The 22,265-nt window shown below is 36.5% G+C and overlaps 1 protein-coding gene across 2 annotated transcripts in view; it reads left to right on the forward strand.

The window, feature by feature from the left end:
• The window catches only part of Plxdc2 (plexin domain containing 2), a 405,393-nt gene that overhangs the window by 182,152 nt on the left and 200,976 nt on the right, over positions 1–22,265 (forward strand). For both annotated transcript variants that reach the window (XM_006497531.3, NM_026162.6), the window contains exon 3: positions 10,226–10,372. In XM_006497531.3, coding sequence (XP_006497594.1) covers positions 10,226–10,372 — 147 coding nt within the window. The remainder of the gene's footprint in view (positions 1–10,225; positions 10,373–22,265) is intronic.

The raw sequence follows: 22,265 nt of genomic DNA on the forward strand, positions 1-22,265 counted from the left end.
ACCAGCAAGAACCCTTCATGGAGGATGATAGAGATGAGTACCTGTTTCTCTGTTTAGTAGGCTTTGAGACCTAAGAGTTGGAATATATTCTTCAGTAAATTTTAGTGAAAACTAATGTAGACTCTTGAGTTTTCATTTGCCCTTTGCTGTTTAACAATGGTAGCATATAAGAGTACCTGGTTTAACAGGGGTAGTATATAAGAGCTCCCAGATTCCAGCATGTCTTCTCATGTTCATGTTAAATAGCCTCAACCAAGCACTGCAGCTTTGATTGTTTTTAAACTCGTTTCTATTTCACAACAATGAGAAATTGTGGTTCAGAAAGCTAATGGAAAAATAATGTGCAATAGAAAGTAAGGAAAGATTCAGTTTTGACTCTAAAGATGGAGAGTAATATAAAAATACTTACTCAGTCCCACTCTTGGTCACCCACTGCATGAACCTAGGGGGTTAAGCTTTAGAAAGCACAGCAGCTTTAGGGAATAGAGAACAAAAGGAGAAGAGAAGCAGTGTTCTCTGGCATTAAATGCATAACAGCACAAGGGAAAAATGTGACCAATTAAAAGTACATTAATATATCTGAAATTTCAACTGTCAGACTGGAAAGTTTAGGAATTGTAATAGTTACCTTAGAATGTTGGCCAAGTTCTGACCAGTTGGAAGAAACCATTCAACTTTTCCACAGATGTTGCTTATATGAAAGTCTTAACTGGGTTATAGCTTTAGTGATGACTTTTCAGTACATTTCTCCATAATTCTTTTAAAATTACAAATGATATTTACTTCACTTTCCTTCTCTCCCCATTCCCTCCTTTATGAAATAATTATATCGACAGATAACTGTTTTTTTTTCTGAAGACTCTTCTATATTAGAAAGCTTATATGGCATTTATTAGCCCTAGAAAATTACTTGATTTTTCAAAGGTGACTCATCTGAGGCTTTTTTATAAATCCAAATTTAATAGAGAAACCATATACATATTATACAGATTGAATTATATTTCTCCTGAACCTCAAATATGCTAGCAAAAGCATCCTATGTGACTACATTCAGATCCAAAGCATTTAGGGAATAATTATGGTTAATTGAAGTCACAGAGGTGGTTGACCCTACTCCTTTCATCAAATAGGATGACTGTTTTTTTCAAGGTAGAAGGAGGAAACACCAGACTTCCTCTCCATTTTAGTGAGCAAGGATGTAATCCTTTATCAGCCAGGCTAGAGGACCCCAGTAGGAAACCAAACTAGTCTGAGCTTTGAATTCTTTGGAATTCCAAGCCTCAAGAGATGTGAAAAATAAAAACTAGATTAGGTCAAGCCTAAATTTAGTATTGTAACATAAAGGACTAAGGCAATCAAAGTCTTTCAAGACTGAACACAGCCAGAGGTGCCATGCTTCCTCAAACAGTGCTTCAGAACCATAGTGACAAGAAATCATGGTAGATGTCCAAAAGCAGTAGAGCATGGAATATAACAGAGCACCCAGCAATAAACTTACACAACCATGAATACATAGTAAAAGACATAGACTAGAAAAAAAAAAAAAAGGCAAGCATTCAGTAAATCATGGTAGCAAAATTCCTTGTCTGCCTCCAGAAGAAGGAGACTTGCTCTTTATCTATCATTATGTAAACACAGAACAGAACAAAGAAACTCAATTCAAATTATTTCCAAAACTCTTAGCTTATTTTCAAAAGTGCCAAAATGACTCAGTGAAAACATGGGTCACATACTTCATGATGCACATATAAGTATGAAGTCTTTGAATAGAATCAAGCAGCACTAGAATTAGTTCAAACAGTGGACAGCTTTGGTTGTATGAAATTCAAAACCTTCTGCACTGCGAATGGAGCTTTCAACAGAGGGAACAGAAAGCTCACAGACTTGCAGATGATCTTTGCCAGCTACACTTTAAAGTGCTAACACCTAAAAGATATCAAGAACTGCAAATTCATACGCCACTCGTGCCTACACATACATGGACAAATGAATTGTACTGTATGGACACTTCTCATAAAAGTCCAATTGGATAATAAATATTTTAAAATTGTTGAACAACCTTACATAGCAGAATATAACACAAAGTAAAGCTACTTTGATATTCTGAGCCCAGTCACAATGGCTGTTTCCAAGCAAACATGATAGCAAATGCTGATGAGCCCACAGGGTCACTCCTGTTTGTGGTATAAACTGTGTTGTCACTATGGAAATCAGCCTGGAGGCTTTAGCCACAGAGAAAAGAATTAAACTGAATTAACAGGAAAATTGATAGGACTGGAAGATATTATATTAATGAGGAAACTTAAGAAAGATAAACATAACAAGTTCTTTTCCTCTCCTATGTGGATCTTAGCTTCTAAACGTTAAATATGCTCATTCAAATGGAATAGGCATATGTAGAAGCCAGGAAACTGGAAAGTGGTCCATGAGATAGGACAGAATATTTTAAGAGCTGGGGTGGCGCAACAGAACTTCTCATGAGCTATGAAGGGGAAAGACTACTGAGATGGAAGGGCACAGCAGGGATAGAAAGGGGAGGGAAGGAGAGAAGATATGCATAGGAACAAACATGGACTTTCAATCATTATTTCTTTAGAAATGTATCTATATAGCAGTCACATTGTATTTGAATTTGCAAATACAAATAGAAAATAATTTTCTCTTGTGTAAATCTCCCATTCTAAAGCATTTTGTTTTGGCATCCCAGGCTAGCTCAAATAGTATATAGTAGCATAGGTACTAAATCTAGCAGACATTAATTTCATTCTTTTCAACTATGTCTCTTTTACTGTAACATTATGAAAACCATTTTGGTACAAGTGTTGCTGATTTGTGGCTGAGTATAAAACTATATTTTACGAAGAATTGCAGAGAAATTCAGTGACACCTAGAAATGAATACACATTTTACTAAGGACCATTATATTGCATTTTTAAAAATGCTTTTATATGTAGGGACTCATAATTTATTGAGTTCTCACAAATTATGAATTACATACCCAAGGATCCTTAGATCCAGTGCAAAAATTCTGTTATCTGTGGCCACTTTGAGGCAAGTCTACAGCTTATTAAGAAGTATGGCTATTTGGTGGCCGAAATGCAGGCAATGCTAACTCTGGCATGCTCATTTCATTGACAATGCAAACTACACACTTTCCTTTCACTCCATTTAGCACTGCTTTCATTGTATTCCATAAGTTTGTGTGTGCTGCACCTTCCTTTTCATTGAACTCTAGAAAGTTTTCTGGAGTTTTTCTTTCTTTCTGCCTTTATCCAGTAGTCGTTCAGTTGTTCTATTTCCATGAGTTTTTAGGCTTTCTGCTGTTTCTGTTCTTGAAATCCAGCTTTAATCCACGGTGGTCTGATAAGATGCAGGGGTTTATTTCAACTTGCTTGTTGAGACTTGATTTGTGACCAAGCATGTCATCAGTTTTGGAGAAAGTGGGCTAAGATTTCCACCCGCATGGGACAGCAGGAGTTTGGCCACACCTCCTGGGTACCTGGCTCCTGTCACATTGCTACAGTCTCCCACAGCCCCCCTGCAGAGAAGTGTGTGACTATCAGTCACACAGACAATGTCCCAAGCTTCTGGCATTCTGGCTAGACTCCATCTCGACAGTTACCTGACTATATCCAAGTATGCTCTAAAAATAAAATACTTGTTGACTTACAAACTACTTCAAGTCTAAGACTGCCCTTGAATAATTATTAAATATTCACTTGTATCCCTGCTTTCAAAATGTTTTTCATTAACAGTGTTCAGTACCATAGAAACATCAAGTAATTTCTACATAAATCAATAGAAAGGAAGAAATGTGATATGGTGATAACAGTAATGATTATAAAAGTCCAGTCTCTTTACATTTGGTGAAAATGGACATTTTCTTACATTTATCTTAATGGTAAAATTAATTTGCTATCATTAATGTAAAATATTGAACTTTATATGAGTCAAAGAAATCTTATATTAAAATATTTAGTTTATATCTGTATATCATCTTTGCCCCAAAATGATTCAAGTTCTTGAATTGTAATTCTATGTTGCTTGGCTGACCTGGCATGTTAAGTTAGGAAGTTTTCAAAGAGTATGATGAAAAGTTTCAATAGCTCTTTACCTTTTCACAGTAAACAGCCTTGTACCTATTTATATATGTTAATATTTTTATTTAAAAGATTAGATTTTTAAATTAAATAACTTCCTCAAAATATATTGCACAGATTTCTCAACAACTAAGTGTTTTCTTTGAGAAATCATGAATTTTTCAGTATTTTGTATAACTGTCAACAAAATTCTCAGTCTTATGTAATGTTTTAATTATGAAAATGTCAAGTAATATATTAGGGAAGGCTATTCCATCTAGTTGCTATTAGTTAAAAATTAACCTATTAGTATGAGTTTAATATATTCTACACAGATATGTACCATATATTAATTTTATATGTGTCTATACACATGGATATTCAATCATATATAATCAGTGAAGATTAAGAAATAAGTAACTAAAAATACTTTTACATTTGATAAATGTAATTTCATAAACTTAGATCTGCTTGAGAGTGATATTTGAGGAAAGTAATGAGTTTAATATTTTTCTGCTGGCCTTTGGTGACATATACACAACTATAACTATTCACTTTTAGATTTCTTCCTCCAATGGTGACTTTAAAAATTAAATTTTTTTGTTCCAAGTATTTTTATTCTTTCAGTTTCATCTGTTAATTAACTACTATGAATCATGAGCTAATCGTGTCAGTGTATTAGTTATTTTGTTATCACAACGACTTCCAGAAACAGCTAAGGAAGAAAGGCTTCTTTGGAGTCACTCTTTTATAGGACTTTAATCTTTTGTGACAGTGACGTCAACAGTTCATGGGGCAGGGTCATGTGGAGGAGGCAGAACACATCTTAGTGGACCAAGAAGCAATGGACAAGCCAGGACACTTGACTGTCCTAGGGACTTCCTTCTTTCATCTACGGCCTCCCTCCTAAAATTGCCACAAACTTCCCAGATAGTGGTATCAACTGGAGAGCAAGCATTCAAGACATAAGCCTCTGAGGGGTATTTCACATTCAATACATAATAATTTGAATATTATTGCTATACATTCATAATGCAAAGAAATTATATACCCGCTGTCTTAGTCAGGGTTTCTATTCCTGCACAAACATCATGACCAAGAAGCAAGTTGGGGAGGAAAGGGTTTATTCGGCTTACACTTCCATACTGCTGTTCATCACCAAGGAAGTCAGGACTGGAACTCAAGCAGGTCAGGAAGCAGGAGCTGATGCAGAAGCCATGGAGTGATGGTCTTTACTGGCTTGCTTCACCTGGCTTGCTCAGCCTGCTTTCTTATAGAACCCAAGACTACCAGCCCAGAGATGGTCCCACCCACAAGGGGCCTTTCCCCCTTGATCACTAATTGAGAAAATGCCTTACAGTTGTATCTCATGGAGGCATTTCCTCAACTGAAGCTCCTTTCTCTATGATAACTCCAGCTATGTCAAGTTGACACAAAACTAGCCAGTACACCCGCTTAGAATTGTCATAATTGCATGTGACCTTTTGTGACATATTTTTGACATAGAGTCAGTGCTTAACTTTAGATGTTTGTCATAGCTTCTGCACTTCTATACAGAGCCAGGGCAGCACATAGCTAACTGCTCACTGGAATCCACTGATAGACAATTCAGTAACTCCATGACTGATACTATATGTTCAAGTATAGTAGGCACTCTATGTTCAACAATTTCTCATTGATGTCATATTTTCTCTGTATCTCTGTGAATTAGAAAGATGTTCCCTTTTACTTAAAAAATATAATGGGTAGGGGAGACATTGAGTCGTGAGTTTGTTTTGAGATTTCATAGATTGTTGTTTGAAGATTTAATGAAGGTGTTAGATTATGCAATGTTTTCTTACTACAGCATATTATCTGATTTGTCTGTTTTGGATACTGATTTTAGAATTTCTCTTGATCCAAGTGTGTGGACTCACTCCCATAATGCTAGCACTTGGGAGATGGCCATGAGTTTAAGGCTTACCTGAGATATTTAGTAGGTTCTAGCAAACCAGTGTCAAGGGAATGAAAAGGGAAAAGACTATCAACAGGAAATTTCAAGTAGACACAATTTTGTTGCAAAATGTCTGAGAACCTATTCTGAGGAAGGTGGGAATCTAACAGAGGAGAAGAGGAACGTAAGGGGTGAGACTGTGGAAGGGAGCGTCCAGAAGGGGAAGGGAGAAAAGCCATGCTTTTTTTGTTTATTAACCCAATCTCATCCATGTTCCACTCTGATGACATTGCTTAACTTTAACTACCCCAGTAAACACCCTCTAGAAAACTTCAAGGATGTTGGGAGCTGAGTCTTTAATATATAGATTTTGAGGGACAGTCTACAAGGTTTATACTACAGCATCTATCCCAGACATATTGCCTGTCTGTGTTTTCTATTTTGTGTTGTGTATTTCTGGAGGCTGGGTGGGCAGAGTACAAATACAGTCACATTTTTCTCACAAGTTCATCTTCCAGCCCTCACTCTCACTTTGCTCTTTCTTCAGTTTTGTTTTCGTGCCCTTTACTTTCTTAGTGTAGCACATTCATTTAGATCACACAGAATTAATGTTCTTTCTCTTTTTGTCTGGAATGTCTGATTTACACACTTGATATTTCAAATATCTTTCTGTTTAAATAAATAATTATGCCTTGCCAAAGCATTTTTACAAGAATGAAATGAACCTCCACATCTGTAAAGAACATTAAAAACCCATTTATTATAGACTAATCTTTATGTGGTAGTCATAAGTTTATGACTATGCTTGAGAATCTTGAGTATGTTTAATATATTCAGATGTATGAAATTACTAGCACATGGATGGCTATACAATAAGTTCTCAGTTTTTTGTAGTTCTCAATGAAATGAACGTGAAGTTCAAATGCTATGGTTTGGTCTAAGCATCTGCACTATAGTTATTTGTCTCAACAGCCCTGGCAGAAGAAGTTGCTGAGGATAGATGGTATAGACTGGTTCTTGCAGGATGCCTGCCTATAGCTATGATGACTTGCCCTCTGAGGTTTTTGGAAGATGTCCTATGTTTTCCTACAGCTGTACATTTGCAGAAATTTTTGACAAACTGAGTTTATAGCATTTAGAGTCACCCACTGAGCCATCTACTTTCAGTAACAGTTGGTTTCCTAAATGAATTGGCAAGAAGGCATATCACACTAGCACATTGTTTTATTGTCTCTTGTGTTAGAAATAGTTTTATTTAGAAGAGAAAATGAAACCCTTTGTGCCCAGAGTGACCTTTAGTAATTCTTTAAGTATCATTATGCCTAAGGAAATGACAAAATGTAGTTTGAATAATTTACTGGTGCTAAAATGTCAAATTTTTGAAACATCTATTTTATAGCTTTCCTGAATGTCTGAAACAAACACCTCCCTGGGATTTAACAACTTGTGTGCCTACATGCTTAGATAAACAATAAATTGCTTTCATCTTTGAACAAAAGTTGCCATGACAACTTGGCATGCTTAGCTATATAAGTCAGTAGCAAGTCTTTAGTTTAACTTCAGTGCTTTCCAGACTTGCTTGATATCGTTTTTAAGATAGTCCGACTTCGCTGAAAATTGAAGGAATGGTTTTTACAAAGTCACAGCAATTTTATATATATATACACACACACATATATATATATATATGTATACACACACACACACACATATATATATGTATATGTGTGTGTGTATCCCAAAGTTGTGCATAATTTGCAGATAATTTCCTCTCCTGTTACAATGCTATTTATCACAATATGTACAAATTATTTGTTTTAATAATTAACGAAATTAGGTATTAGCTATCTTTATAGCAAACTCTACTCTTAATTGGTGAAACCTTTAGCACTAATAATTCTGTGCTATTTCCATCACATGGTTGAATCAGATACACAATTTGCCTAAGGATTGTATTGAGGACTTTAATGTTACTGAGTTCTTTAAAAAAAAAAATAACTTGTAACACTAACACTTATCAGATGTTTTCCCCAAAGCCACCTTTTTCTAATACTTATTATAACTAAATAAATTATTACTCTTTGATGTTTCAACCTGATGATGCTTTTTGGCACGTTATGCATTGCCATTTCTCCCTTCTCTCTGTGTTACCTGCATTTTCAGCAGGTTGATCATGGTGCCAAAATGGCAGCAATATCAAATCTCACATGTAAATCTCCCAGCAAGCATAATAAACTTATGTCCTCTGAACCCCTAAGTGCCTTTTCAATGGTCCACCTTGGAAATTACGTTCACATGCCCACAACACTTTGTGACAGGTAGAAAGAGCAACATAAGCAATGACTGGTTCTTGCTCTAATGAAGAAGTCTAGGTAGGAGGGTGGCATGAGGGAGCTGGGACAGACACTGGAACATGACACAATGCTTTGCTCCTCATGAGTCTTCCTATTAAGCTGTGTTTGGAAGACTAGGGAACTCACAAGGATACCCAGACTCTCAACTATAGAGCATATCATTTCCACATCCTTTGGGTCTCCTCTTTTCTTTTTGCTTTGCAGACATTTCTCCAATGTGGACAAACAGAGGAATCTGCCCAGAACCCCAAATGTAATTAGAACTTTATTAAATAAGTTTATTAAACTATAAACTTTATTAAAGTAAAAACTCAACCTGTGATTAACATTCATTGTCCTCAGAATTTCCATGTTGAACTTTAATATTTCTTTTAGGGATAATGCAAAATCTCTTTGAATACTGCTTAGATATAAACATTATGCTTTCCATAATCAGTTTCTGTCCACATCTACCTGGTGAGCTGTGAAGACTACATTAGATTCAACTTTGGAACAAATGGCTTGATTCTCCAATTTTATTACCATAACACTTTGATAATAAATGTGTTACATAAAATTCACTTCCTGAACTTGTATTGCCCAAATATAGACAATCTTCTCAGTAGACATTTTTCCTCATATTTACTTTAATGTTCTCAGATGTCTTTTTATTTTGTGACACCTCAACTTGATAAACAGTATTGCGTTTGTATGTGTTTGTATGTAGTTGTACATATTTCTAGGGTATGTGTATATTTGAGAGCACTGGATGGGTGTCTGTATAATATCTGCAGAGGCCAGAGGTTGATATTGGCTGACTTTACCTATAATTTAACAACTTAATATGAGTTAGAGTCACATACTGAGTATAGAGTTCACAAGTTGGAAGAATAGTGGATCAATGAGTTCCAGTGACTTGCACTTTCCCACCCCCTTTCTCATAGTGCTGAATAAACAGGCCCATCTCTTTGGGGCTGGAGAGATTGCTCAGTGGTTATTCCAGAGAACCCTAGTTGGGTTACTAACACTCTACTCAGATATGCCCCAACCGTCTTTGACTCTAGATACCTGGGTATCAAAGAGTCCTTTTCTGACCACATGTCAGACAAAAATGCATATAAAATACATAAAAATACATATCAATAAAGGTGAAATATTTTTAATGATACATTGTGGCATGTCTGGCTTTTACTTGGTTGATTGGCACCCAATCACAGATCATATTTGAATGTCAGGTGCTTACAATAAAGGAGCTATTGTCATGTCCTTTATAGGTATCATTGAATTTTGTGTCTAATACATGTATGTGATCTGTATTATCCAAGTGCCATATGATTTTAAAACATCCATTTTCCCCATTGATCCTGAAAAATAAATAAAGTCTCTGTGAAGAGCACTGTAGTGAGACTCATACTAAGAATTCAAATAGAAGTAGATTTTAATAATCCAAATTAAGCAATTATCTGAATTTCTAGAATCATTCACTAGTAGAGGCCCCAATATAATTTTTTTAAAGAATGAATGAATTTTTGTCACTAACTATAATTATATAGTTCAAATCCTCATTAAATATTTCTAAATCAAGCATTTTTGTCTTGTTATCAGTTACATCTCAATGATTGATATTATGATCAAAAAGAAAACATATTGTGCACAAAGTTATAATTTGCTTCTAAGCTTTTTTATATTTAAATGTTTCTTCTAAAGAGCATGACTTATGCTACGTGTATAATTTCATTTTAACTCACTGTCCTGCATCTACTTGAGTCATTTGTTAGTGTGAAGGTCACTGCTACCTTTAGTCATAGAAGAATTATTTAAGAAAGTAAAATTATAGAAACTTTCCTGCTGTTAATGCTCCTCTTTGTCTACCAATGCAGGAGGACACGGATCACAATTACTACATTTCTCGGATATATGGTCCAGCGGATTCTGCCAGCCGGGATCTGTGGGTTAACATAGACCAAATGGAAAAAGACAAAGTGAAGATTCACGGGATACTTTCCAACACTCATCGGCAAGCTGCAGTAAGTGCCTTGACATTTAATAGTTCTTTTCTCCACAGTGAGAAAAGCATCCAGTTAATATGTGATTGCCTTCCACATGCTCAATTCTGTGATCGTCATATACAGCTATATATAACATACTAAGGAAAACAAGAGAACTGTTTCGATTAGCTCATTATTTCAGCCGTACTGTGTCTGATAAGTTACATATTTTTCCCAAGAAGTGGTTCATATTGGATTATTTTGCGTTTATACAATACTTTAAAAGCTGCTTGTACTTGAATACTATCCTATAATAGATTTTATTGATTCTCATGTCATGAAAAAAAATGACAAAGTACATTTATACTTCTGACAATGTGTGCTGACCAAGTTACAGGCTTGAGTGAAGAACCTGAATAAAAGGGAAAGCATATAATTCAGAAGGCATCAAATTGATATACTGGCATCATTATTTACCAATTGCCTTTCTAGAAGCAAATAATTTATTTTAAGGCATGGTTTTGTCACTACTCAAGTAGCATTGGTGTGGATATATTCATACCATACTTGTGTATGTGAAATTGTCATTGATATCTGATTTTTTTGTACCAGGATATATGCTTAAATGAATTGGCTCTTTTGGTCTTCAAAATAGCATAAAGATTCAGACATTATTGAAATGACACTGGCCTCCACATCCATACTGTGGCATACCCTGCCCCCCATATGCATCTCTCTCTCTCTCCTTCTCCCTCTCCCTCTCTCTCTCTCTCACACACACACACACACACACACACACAAACACACACACACACACACACACATAGCTACAAATACACACACAAATATACATAAGCATACATGAACATAAAATCACATAAACACAAGTTAAGCACACAAAACCCAAACATTTGAGCACACACAAATGAATACAAAGAAATGGATACACACAGGCATACATGAATATAGGCACACATACACACAAAGACAAACACATAAAACTTACATATATAAACACATAAAACACACATATACAAATAAAAACATGGGCATACACATACAGAAGCTTGCATACACACAGGCACACATGAACACATGTGCATACACACATCTACACACACACACACACACACACACACACACACACACACACACTCACACACATTCGCACACAGACAGCAACTCTTCTTGTATATGTTACCCCGAGGCTTCCTAACCCACAAGAGAAAACAGGAAATAGGAAGCGGAATTTACTTGCGGGCAGATTTTTCTCATGTCTCACAGACAGTCCTTGATGCAAAACTCTCTAGTAATTTAGATAGAAACAGAATTTAAATTTAAGCCCTAAGGGAAGGTATGTGGATTTCTCAGATCTTATCACCAATTTATAAAATTTGCATGCTCATGGGTGTGCATTTTTCCAACAAATTTAACCAGAGAAATCAATTTTAGATTTTGCTAGGGCAAGACCCAGGGGTGAATAATTAATACTGTTCTGATCAAACAAGGGATAAAGGGGGACAGTCGGAAGACTGAGGTTCCATGAAGACGCAATGCTGGCCCCTTCTTGGTTCCTCACAGTGAATGAGAGGAGGGGTAAGACAATGTCTTACTGGGAACATAATTTAAAGAAAACAACTGCCTTTCATTCACCATCATCTGTAATGTCTGTCATCGTTTGTAATTGTGCATGAATATTCTAGAAGAAGAGGAGGGAAGGCATAAATTAGACTTCCTTCTCTTCTAGTGTAAAAAAAAAAAAAGAAAACAAAGTAAAACTTTGCAATCAGTTAGTTATTTGTGTTAACACTTCAAATCACTCCATTTTCCCTCTCAATTTTTATTTCAAATTGTAATCCATAGTATTTATGTAATACCTGTGCACGCTAGAATCTAAGTTTGTGTGCTTACAATCTCTCCACTGTACATTTGTTGATGTTACAATTCATAAATCATTACTTAAGATCTCTATAAGTTGGGTGCTAAAGACTAATTGTGCAGTGAACAGATTAAAAGGAGTATGCCTTCCTAACTGTTGGGAAGTAAAACTTTAAACAAACCCATAGCATATGGCAAGCACTGAAGCAAACATTCTCCCCTAAAATTTTACAGTTATTTGAGTATTTTTATCCTTTATTCAGAGTCACACAGTTATGGGATAGCTGTTCAAACATTTCTGGTTTTAAACCTAGAAGCCAGCCTGGACTTGTTTCCTCTCCTCTGTGCTGACATTTTATATTCTGTAGCTCTGTGGGTTTCTTTCTATATTTCCAAATCCACATTACTTAACTCGGTGCTCGATGCAGAGTTTGATGCAATAGCTAGACGTATTAGAACTATTCTGCCCTGGAACCATTGATGACATGCTCATTCGAAACTGCTCCAGATTCATCTCCATCTTAACTCAAGGAGTCTGGGGTTGAAAATTAGGAGACCTTGCCTCCCACTCTCATTTTCTCAGATTCTGACCTCTCTGTACCTCAATTTTATAACTTGAAAGAAAGGGATAAAAATACCTGCCTACCTATCCAGAGTTATTGTGAGATTAAAAAAGAAACCATCACTAAAGGAAACTGGAGACCTTAAAAGATTAATGAGTTTGTAGAATTTTGTTTTTAGAAAATCCTAATAATTTTTTTATAAAAAAATGTTAACCACCTGCCCGGAAATGAAGCTTCCTGGTAGAATGCTCACCTAGCATGCAGAAACTTCTAGAGCTTTTGCCTCAGAACTAAGTAAACTGGATGCGGTGGTGATATCTGGAATCCTGGTATTGGACAGGTGTAAACCAGAGCATCAGAAGTCCAAGGTCATCACCGCTTAAATAATGATGTCAAAAACAGCATTGTGCCACATGAGGCAGTGTCGCAAAAATAAGAAAGAAATCTGTTTCAAAAGCAAAAGCTCACTAAAAAGGGGAAATAACACAGTGATTAAGAGCATGTGGGGAACTTTTCGAATTCATTTCCTTGCAGACACATCAGGTGGTCACAACTACTTTAACCCTAATATCAAGAGCTCTGGTGCCTTCTTCTGGCTCTTCAGAAACTTGTATGCTCACATGAGCATTTTCTCACAGAGACACTCAGACACACACACACACACACACACACACACACACACATGCATATATGAATAATAGCACATCATACACACATATATACATAATTAAAAGTAAAACAAATCCTAAAGTTTTGTTAACGTTGTTGTGAAAGTACATGAATGGGCCCAGCAAAATATTCAGAACCATGACTAATGACTAGAGCATGATCAAAGAATATTTTACTTTTTACATTTATTTTAATTTAATTTTGGTCAAGGAAGGAACTTATACTAAAACCATTCAGGTTTTAGGGTAAAATTGAGTTATGTAAAGATACAGAAGTATAAAGATGAGGCTCAGGACAAAAGGCACCTTAGAGAAGTCTATGTCCTTTTTCAAGGGGACCAGATAGCAAGACAGACAGCCCAAATGACTGACATATTTATAGTGGATAAATGGTAGATACATGGAGAATATACCTGGTCAATGAATGGATGGATACATATGATAACAAAACTGTTGCATCTCTACAACATTATGTTACTGTCTTCCTTTTACTGAGCAATTGTGATGTATTTTTGTCCCAACTAAACATACTCTGACTTACTTTTTCTTTTCTCCTTTCATTGATGTGAATGTTGATTGTTTAATTGAGAAGTAGCAGCAGAATGGATTGCTTGGGGTGCTCTTCATTTCACTCCTATTATAATGTGGGGAAGGTTTGTAGTGACTCTAGATGGTCTTCTCATCTGAGGATTGTTTCAAATTTTCAGTCTTCCTGTGGAGTCCCTGTCCTCTTTGGGTCCCGCAATCTTTCTCTCAACTCTTCTGTAAGAATTCCCAAGATCTAATCTTTTTGCATTGGCTGCTGGGGGGAGCCTCTTAGAGGACAGCCATGTTAGACTCCTTATGGTAAGCATAACAGAGTATCATTAATACTATTAGGAATTAATTTTCCCCATGGGATGGGTCTCAATTTGGAGCAGTCATTACTTGGCCATTCCTTCAGTCTCGAATCTATGTTTGTCCCTGTATGTCACCTTTGGATTAAAGGTTTTACGGGTGGGTTGCTGTTCTTATCCTTTCTCTGGGAGTCCATTCTGGCTAAAAGAAGTGGCCATTTCTGGATCTATGTCCCCAATGCTAGTAATCTCAGCTAGAGTTGCCTGAATAGACTCTCTTTGACTTTTCCCCTTCTGAGGTCCCATCCTAGAGATTCCACCAGTCCCCCAGTCGATGTCCCTTCTCTTTTCCCTGCTCGCCCTATATGTGATCCCCTGTCCTGCCCTACACCTCTCTCATCACCTCTTTCACCCAGTTCCCTTCTTCTTTCGACCTCCAATATATTTTTGGTTTCTCCTTCTGAGAAAGATTCAACCATTCTCCTTTGAGCCTTTCTTACTAGTTGGCATTTTTGGGTATTTTGATTATAGCATGAATATCCTGTACTTTATGGCTAACATCCACAAATAAATGAGTACATACCAGGTATGTACTTCTGGGTCTGGGTTACATCACTCAGAATGATATCTTCTAGTCTCACCCATTTGCCTGAGAAATTCATAAAGTCCTTATTTTTTAATGGCTAAGTAGTATTCCATTGTGTAGAAATATCACATTTACTGTATCTATCTTCCGTTGAGAGCCATCTAGGTTTTGAGTTTCTGGCTATTACAAACAAAGTGGCTATGACAGGGTTCTTGCTGTTTCTTCAGAAGAGCTAAGATGGTTTATCAGCACCGATATCTTGTGGCTAGCCACCATCTATAATGATGATTATGGAGAATCAGTGCCTCCCTTCAGGTCTCCCTGGGCATCTTGACACAAGTAGTATACATGCAATTGCACACACACACACACACACACACACACACACACACACACACACACACACACATAATATCCAGTTATACACATAAACACATCAAATAAAAATAAGGAATAATCTTGAAATTCATGCCTGAGCTTATCATATTAAATTGTTAAGTATTGTCTTAGTGTTTTACTGCTGTGAACAGACACCATGACTAATGTAATTCTTATAAGGACAACATTTAATTGAGGCTGGCTCACAGGTTCAGATGTTCAGTCCATTATCATCAAGGCAGGAACATGGCAGCATCCAGACAGTTGTGGTACAGGAGTAGCTGAGAGTTCTGCATCTTCATCTAAAGGCTGCTAACAAAATACTGGCTTCCAGGCAGATAGGATGAGGGTCTTAAAGCCCATGACCACAGTGACCCACCTACTCCAGCGAGGCCACACCTACTCTAACAGGGCCACACCTTCTGATAGGCCGCTCCCTGGACCAAGCATATATATATATATATATATCATCATCATCATCACAAACATTTTTTTCTGCATTGAGATATTTCAACAGGGAGGGACACTATTCTCTCTATAAAACCAAAGGTACTCATTGGAGACAGTGTTAATGAGACTACTTATAAAAGAATTCTAGATAAATATATACTCACCTTTGGAAAGTCCCACATAAAGTAAACACTATACATTTCTATTCAGTCCCACTGATCTTTGCTATGCATGAATGTTGCTAAAGGTTCAATGTGTAAAGGTACTTACCATCTCTGATGCCTGATGACCAGAGTTAGATCCCTCAGACTATGATGGTAAAAGGAAAAGATCAAACTTCTGTTAGTCTATGTCTATCTAGAATTCTTTTATACCAGTGTAGTTACCACAGATGGCATGGATCTGAGTATGTACTTTACCAACAATAAGTGTGATCTTAAGTGTGATATTTATTTTTCTTCATTTGTTAAATGGGAATAATAACAACTATGAACTTCTAAAATTGTCACTACAATACAATGATGTAGCAGTTTTACTCTACTTAAAACAGTACCTGACCCAATGTTCTAGGTGATTTGTACATTAAAAATAATATTTAGTTTCCAAATAATTAACTTTAAAAACGGAACCTTTTTTTTCTAAGGGGAATATTGAAATCTACCGAGAATAGGAACGGCGTTGTGGAGCTTTAAATGCACTCATAGGAAAATTCTACTGCCCTGCCCTGTTTGAACGTCACTGATAGAGGACTGGTTCAGCAACGGTTCCTGCTGTATTCAGTCAGAAACAGGGTTTCCCAAGTCAGCTCTTTAATACTTTTCAGTGGAAAGTTTCATGGAATGTATCTTCAACCAAATAAACATATTGAGATGATGTTATCCAGAAACCAATCTGCTTGATATTTTTAACATGTTTCACACTTGTCAGCATTTCCTTTCAGCGATGGTTTCAGAGTTTCAAATATCACATATGTGCATAGGACCTTCCTTTCTGAAATGAATTTAAAGAGAAAATACCAAAAAGACTGGACATGTAGGAGAAATGCAGGACTTTAGCTCCCATCTCCTGAATCCAGATCTGAGTAAAGTCAGATTCTACTGAAGTCCAACTTGATGTTCGAGCAGGTTTGCTGTATTGTGTAAAATAGTATTGAGAAGTCATTTACAGAGGCATGGACAACTCAAAGGATAATTAAAAGTGCACCTAGAATGAGTGAGAAATCATGAAAGCTAAAACACTACAGTTTTGTCCACAACTCTCAGGCTTATAGGCAGCTCTGTGGGATTTTTTTTCTAGCAAGCTCAGCTACTCTGAAAACCTGTCCAACCCCAGCATTTGTCTCTTGCTTCTGTTACCTTGGATAGGGGTCCTGTGTAGCTTGTGGATTTCAGGAATTTCTTATGGCTTGTGGGAATTTCAATTTATGAAAGATTTTGTTTTGTTTTCTTTGCTTTACTTTTAAGGTAGAGACATAGTAGATTGGAGTACAGATACTATATTCTGCAGAGTCCAATGTATATACTCCAGTGGAGTTTAATACCTGAAGAGACTTCCGGTGAAATTCCCCTCCAACTTAGTACATTACAGACATGAACTAGACACTCAATTACTGTTTGTTCAAGTAGAAAAAGACAAGACACAGTGATAATTTCCTTAATCTCTAATTCTGACAAGGCAATAATCTCATTTGTATGCTGCATTTCCAAGTTTATGAATATTCCTCTTGATAAGTGTTGCATTATATCCAGAGTTAATTAAACTTTAGTTTTTGATGACAAAAAATGCTGGAGAGGTTATAATGTTTAACTCTGAAAATCAATTGTATAGATGGGTTGTACTTGTGAAAAATATCGCCTTTCCCAGGATTGTGTGTCTGCATATTGACTAGCTCCCTTAAGTGGACATTCTGATTTTTAAATTAGGTTTTCAACTATCTCAGTCACTGGATTAGCAACCTATATTCTGCTGACCACTCCCATAATGTGAGAATTGGTAAAAATATCCCATTTTTACAAATTTTATATGGGACAAGTCATTAATTTTTCTGCCTGTTCCAGCATTTCATTTAAATTGTGTGAGGACCATTTGTTGCCTGGGAGCAAAATCTACTTTAAATCCAAAGTCATTTGCTTTGCTGGTGTCAGTACATGCACATCTCTCCATATTCTGTTCAGTCTCTTTAATATTTTCCTGTCATACCAGCCGTCATTTTTATCTTTTCCCAGCCGTGCAGCTATGCAGTCATGAATCACTGAGTAAAGGTGCTACATTCTGAGAAACGTGTCCTTAGGTCATGCAGTCACTGACGATTTCAGAGAAGGTTAAGAGTTAAGCATATAGATAGATGAGTTAAGTATGGGACCGCGGTTGCATCTGTGCTTGTAGATGGCTGGAATGTTGTTACACAATGCAAGGACATGATTATATTTATATCACTCCATTGTCTTTAATGTCTATTCATTTTATAGGTGAATGTGTTTCTATAACTGCACATGCGAGAGAAAGATAATGCTAAGAAATGTTAAAAATCAACTAAGTGTAAGTTTAGAAGAACTGGAGGGACAAAAATGGAGAAGAGACTGAAGGAAACTTGGGATCCATCTCAAGGGGACGCTCCAAGACCTACTGCTATTAATGATGCTATGGTGTGCCTATGGAGAGTAGCCTAGCATGGTTGTCCTCCAAGAGGCCCAACAAGCAGCTGACTGAGACAGATACAGATACATATACCCTATTATTAGACTGAAGTCTTGAACCCATGTGGTTGAATTAGGGAAAGGCTGGAAGAAGTACAGGAGGCTGAAGACCCCATAGGAAGACCAGAGGTTTCAACTAACCTGAACCCCTGATATTCTCAGATACTGAGCCATCAACCAGACAGCATATACTTAGTCCCAAGCCCCTGATACATATACAGAGCAGAGGACTGCCTAGTCTGACATCAGTGGGAGAAAATGTGCCAAACCTTGGAAAGACTTGAGGCCCCAAGGAGTGAAGAGGCCTGACAGGGTTGTGAGGGGAGGGGAAGAGGAATGGGATGAGTAATTGTGGGAGGGCAGGGCAGACAGGGTGTGTGTGTGTGTGTGTGTGTGTGTGTGTGTGTGTGTGTGTGTGTGTGTGATGACTGGATTGTATAAAATAATAAAAGTAAAAAATTATGAATATTTGTTATATAAAACTAACAAAAGAACTAGAAACATCATATCTTTCATTGTACAGAAATATTAACTGTATCATGACATAAATTCTACTAGAAAACATTTTCCTTAATTAGTTTAATTCTTTCTTATAATAACAATTGATAGTGTGTGCAAATATTGAGAGAATACACCACAATAATTTTCTGCCGTTTATCAGGAACTAATGAGAAAAAAATTATTTAGTAAATGAATTTTAATGAACTATTGATGTGGCAGAGACGTTCATAAACACAATTTACTATTAACCATATGGCTCTGTGCTTATAGAAATGTTGGCACCATTTGGTCGTTTGATCCTTGTAATCACATCTTCAAGGAGGCTCTTGACATTAAGGCTAAATGCTTATGAAGCCATAATGCGACCATGCAGGCTAGTTATTGTCAACTTGTTACAAGTTAGAATTACCTGAAAGGTGGAGAAAACGTCTCATAAGACCTTACCTATGGGGTACTTTTAAGTTAGTGATCAGTATGGGAGGAACCAGCCTTTTTTGGGTGGTCAGCAGTTTCTTAAGAAAGCAAGCTGAGCAAGCCAGTATGCAGCACCTCTCCATGGTGTCTACATCAGCTCCTACCTTAGGTTTCTGCCCTGTTTGAGTGCCTGTCCTTACTTTCTTCAGTGATGTGCTGCAATGTGGAAATGTAAGCTAAATGAAGTATGCCTTCCCTGATTTTTCTCTTAGTCAAGTTGTTTCTGCAATAGAAACCCTACCTAAGACAGCCACTAACCCAACAAAGATACCATGTGATTTCAGGTTGTCTCTGATTACAAAATCCTGCTAGAATATTCAAAAACTAGAAAAAAATAATACAAAATTAAAAAATAAAGTCTCACTCAATGACATGTCAAAGACGTGCCTTATGATTAGTCAAGGAGCTATGCTGTTGCTATCTGCCAAGGAATGTACTTTATGATCCTGAGTCAGTGTCAACAAAGTTGTTCCTTTGATATGTGCATCTTGCATCAACAGGTCAAAGCAAAGCAATCCAGTCATGTTTATGCAATGTTTATTCAATAATACTTACTAGAAGCATAGCACGTAACTAAACAGGAAACTATTGCTAGGAATGTCTATGTAAATAAAACAACATGCTACTATTTCTACATTTACCTGAAACACTATGATCAAGATTTTATTTGTTGATATAAGATTAAGCGAATTCTCTTATGCCAATAACCATTTGAATTATATTCCTTCTTGAGAACAGGTTCAGTAGATAAACATGTGCCCCTTAAGTAAGTGGTATCTAAAAGCTGCTTCCAGTAGTTTTGAACCCAATAAACATAAAGAAACTCAGGAGATTGGACGAGTGTAGCTGTATCTGGAGAATGGGAACCCATATTTTAAAAGACAGCAGCTTTTGTTAATTGTGTTTTTGTAAAACATGGTTCTGAGAATTATAAATGGGACTCACAGTTTGATTTCCAATGCCATATATTCAAAAATTAGTAAAGAATTGTGGTACAAGGCTTAAAAAAAAGTTTCACTGAAAGAAGGTTGTAAAATAATATGTCTTGAGATTTGTCAACAAGCTAATTTACAAGCTTCAATCTTCAATGCACAACATTCACTACTGAACTTTGCTATCATGATGCTACTGAGGAGTAAACAATTTCAATGAGAAGAAGAAATATTTTAGGTATAGTGTTTGTATTACTAAGAGCTACCATGGAGATCATAATAAATTGTATAAAATGTGCAACAAAATGGAATGTGAGACATCAGTCTAGACTTGTGATTGTTCACCTGTCTGATCTGCTTGCTTACAGAGATTTCATGGTGCTCATTGGTTAAGAGCACAGAATTTTATTATCAGAATCTATATTAGGTGATTAACAATTGTCTGTAACTCCATGTCCAGAATGATCTATTTTCTCTGGCATGATCAGGTGCCAGCACTCATATGCATATACACATACACACACCCACACATGTACACATTATTATCAAAATGATATAATAACATGATAAAACCCCTTAGAACTGAATCTTGGAGAGCACATATAAGGTTAACATGGTATGTGATTATAAAACCATAGTCATAAATAGCTATAGCTGCCTTCAATTCACAACGAATTATCTGCCTTCAATAATTCTACAATCTCTTCAAACATGGTACCTGAATTGTCTTTCACCATAAGACCAGCGATTCATTTGCTTGTCTAGAAAATTCTAATTTCACATCTTTCCATAAAAACTAAGACACGATATTTAATTTCTGTTATTATGCTTCTTATACTCCTTAAATTTTAGTTCTGAGTTTTAACATTTTAGTCAGTGTTGGGATAGAACATTTATGCTATACACTGACATGTCGATTCTTGTTTTCCCTTAGACCACTTATCCATTAATTGAGCCTTGAGGTAGCCATTTCCCTTAATCATTTTCCCCTTTAACATTAAAATATTTCCTGGGATAGCTTAATGTCTAAGGTAGATTTATTATACTGTTTTCTGTGTGATATTTTGTGGTTGCTACTGTATACTATTTTTCATGGTGCTGAGAGTTCCCCTAGTCTTTGGGTTGCAGAAGAGTTCCCTGACACTTTTGGGTCACTTTGAATTAATGTTTATTGCATAATTAAAGCATGCAATTCTAATTAGTAACGGCAAATGTTCTTACAGTTAACAGAAATGACCTTTACTCCCGCATTCATCAGCTTTGTTCACGTCCCTGGGGCTTAGCACTCTTCCAGCTAGAAATCCACATGGTCACCATATTCCTTATCTCCAGTTTTCAGGATCCGAAGTGGGACTTATCTATTACTGATTATTACTGTATATAGTGTAGTCTTTTTCCTGCATTCCATGCACTGAGATCCTTTACAAATCAGGATATATTACTATACAATGGTGGTTATTATAAATTTTATACATTTAATTCATATTTCTGGCTGTCTTGTCTGTATGTGAGTCTGTGCACCATGTGCATGCCTATTGCCCAGTGGGGCCTAAATGTGTTAGATCCCCTCAAACTGGAGTTACAGATAGTTGTAAGCTGCCAAATGTGTACTGAGAATCAAAGCTGAGTGAGGTGGAAAGATAACAAATGCTTTTAACTGCTGAGCCATCTCTCCAGCCCCATACACTGAGTCTCATCCATGCATATAATGTGTTCTAGACTGTGTTTCTTGCGCTAATTACTTACAGATATCACCTTTACCCCTTGGATCCTATTGTTTTATTTTCCTCTTATTGTCCCTTATACATGCACATTTTCTTTAAGACTCCACATGTTCAGGAAAACACATGGTATCTGCCTTTCTGAGTCTGGCTTTTGCCTTACATGCGGATCTCTAGTTTCATCCATTTTCCTGCACATTATGTGATTCAATTCTTCTTAATAGCCCAATGGTCATTGTGTACGAATAT

This window comes from Mus musculus, chromosome 2, assembly GCF_000001635.26.
Source record: "Mus musculus strain C57BL/6J chromosome 2, GRCm38.p6 C57BL/6J".
In the NCBI taxonomy this organism is placed as follows: Eukaryota; Metazoa; Chordata; class Mammalia; order Rodentia; family Muridae; genus Mus; species Mus musculus.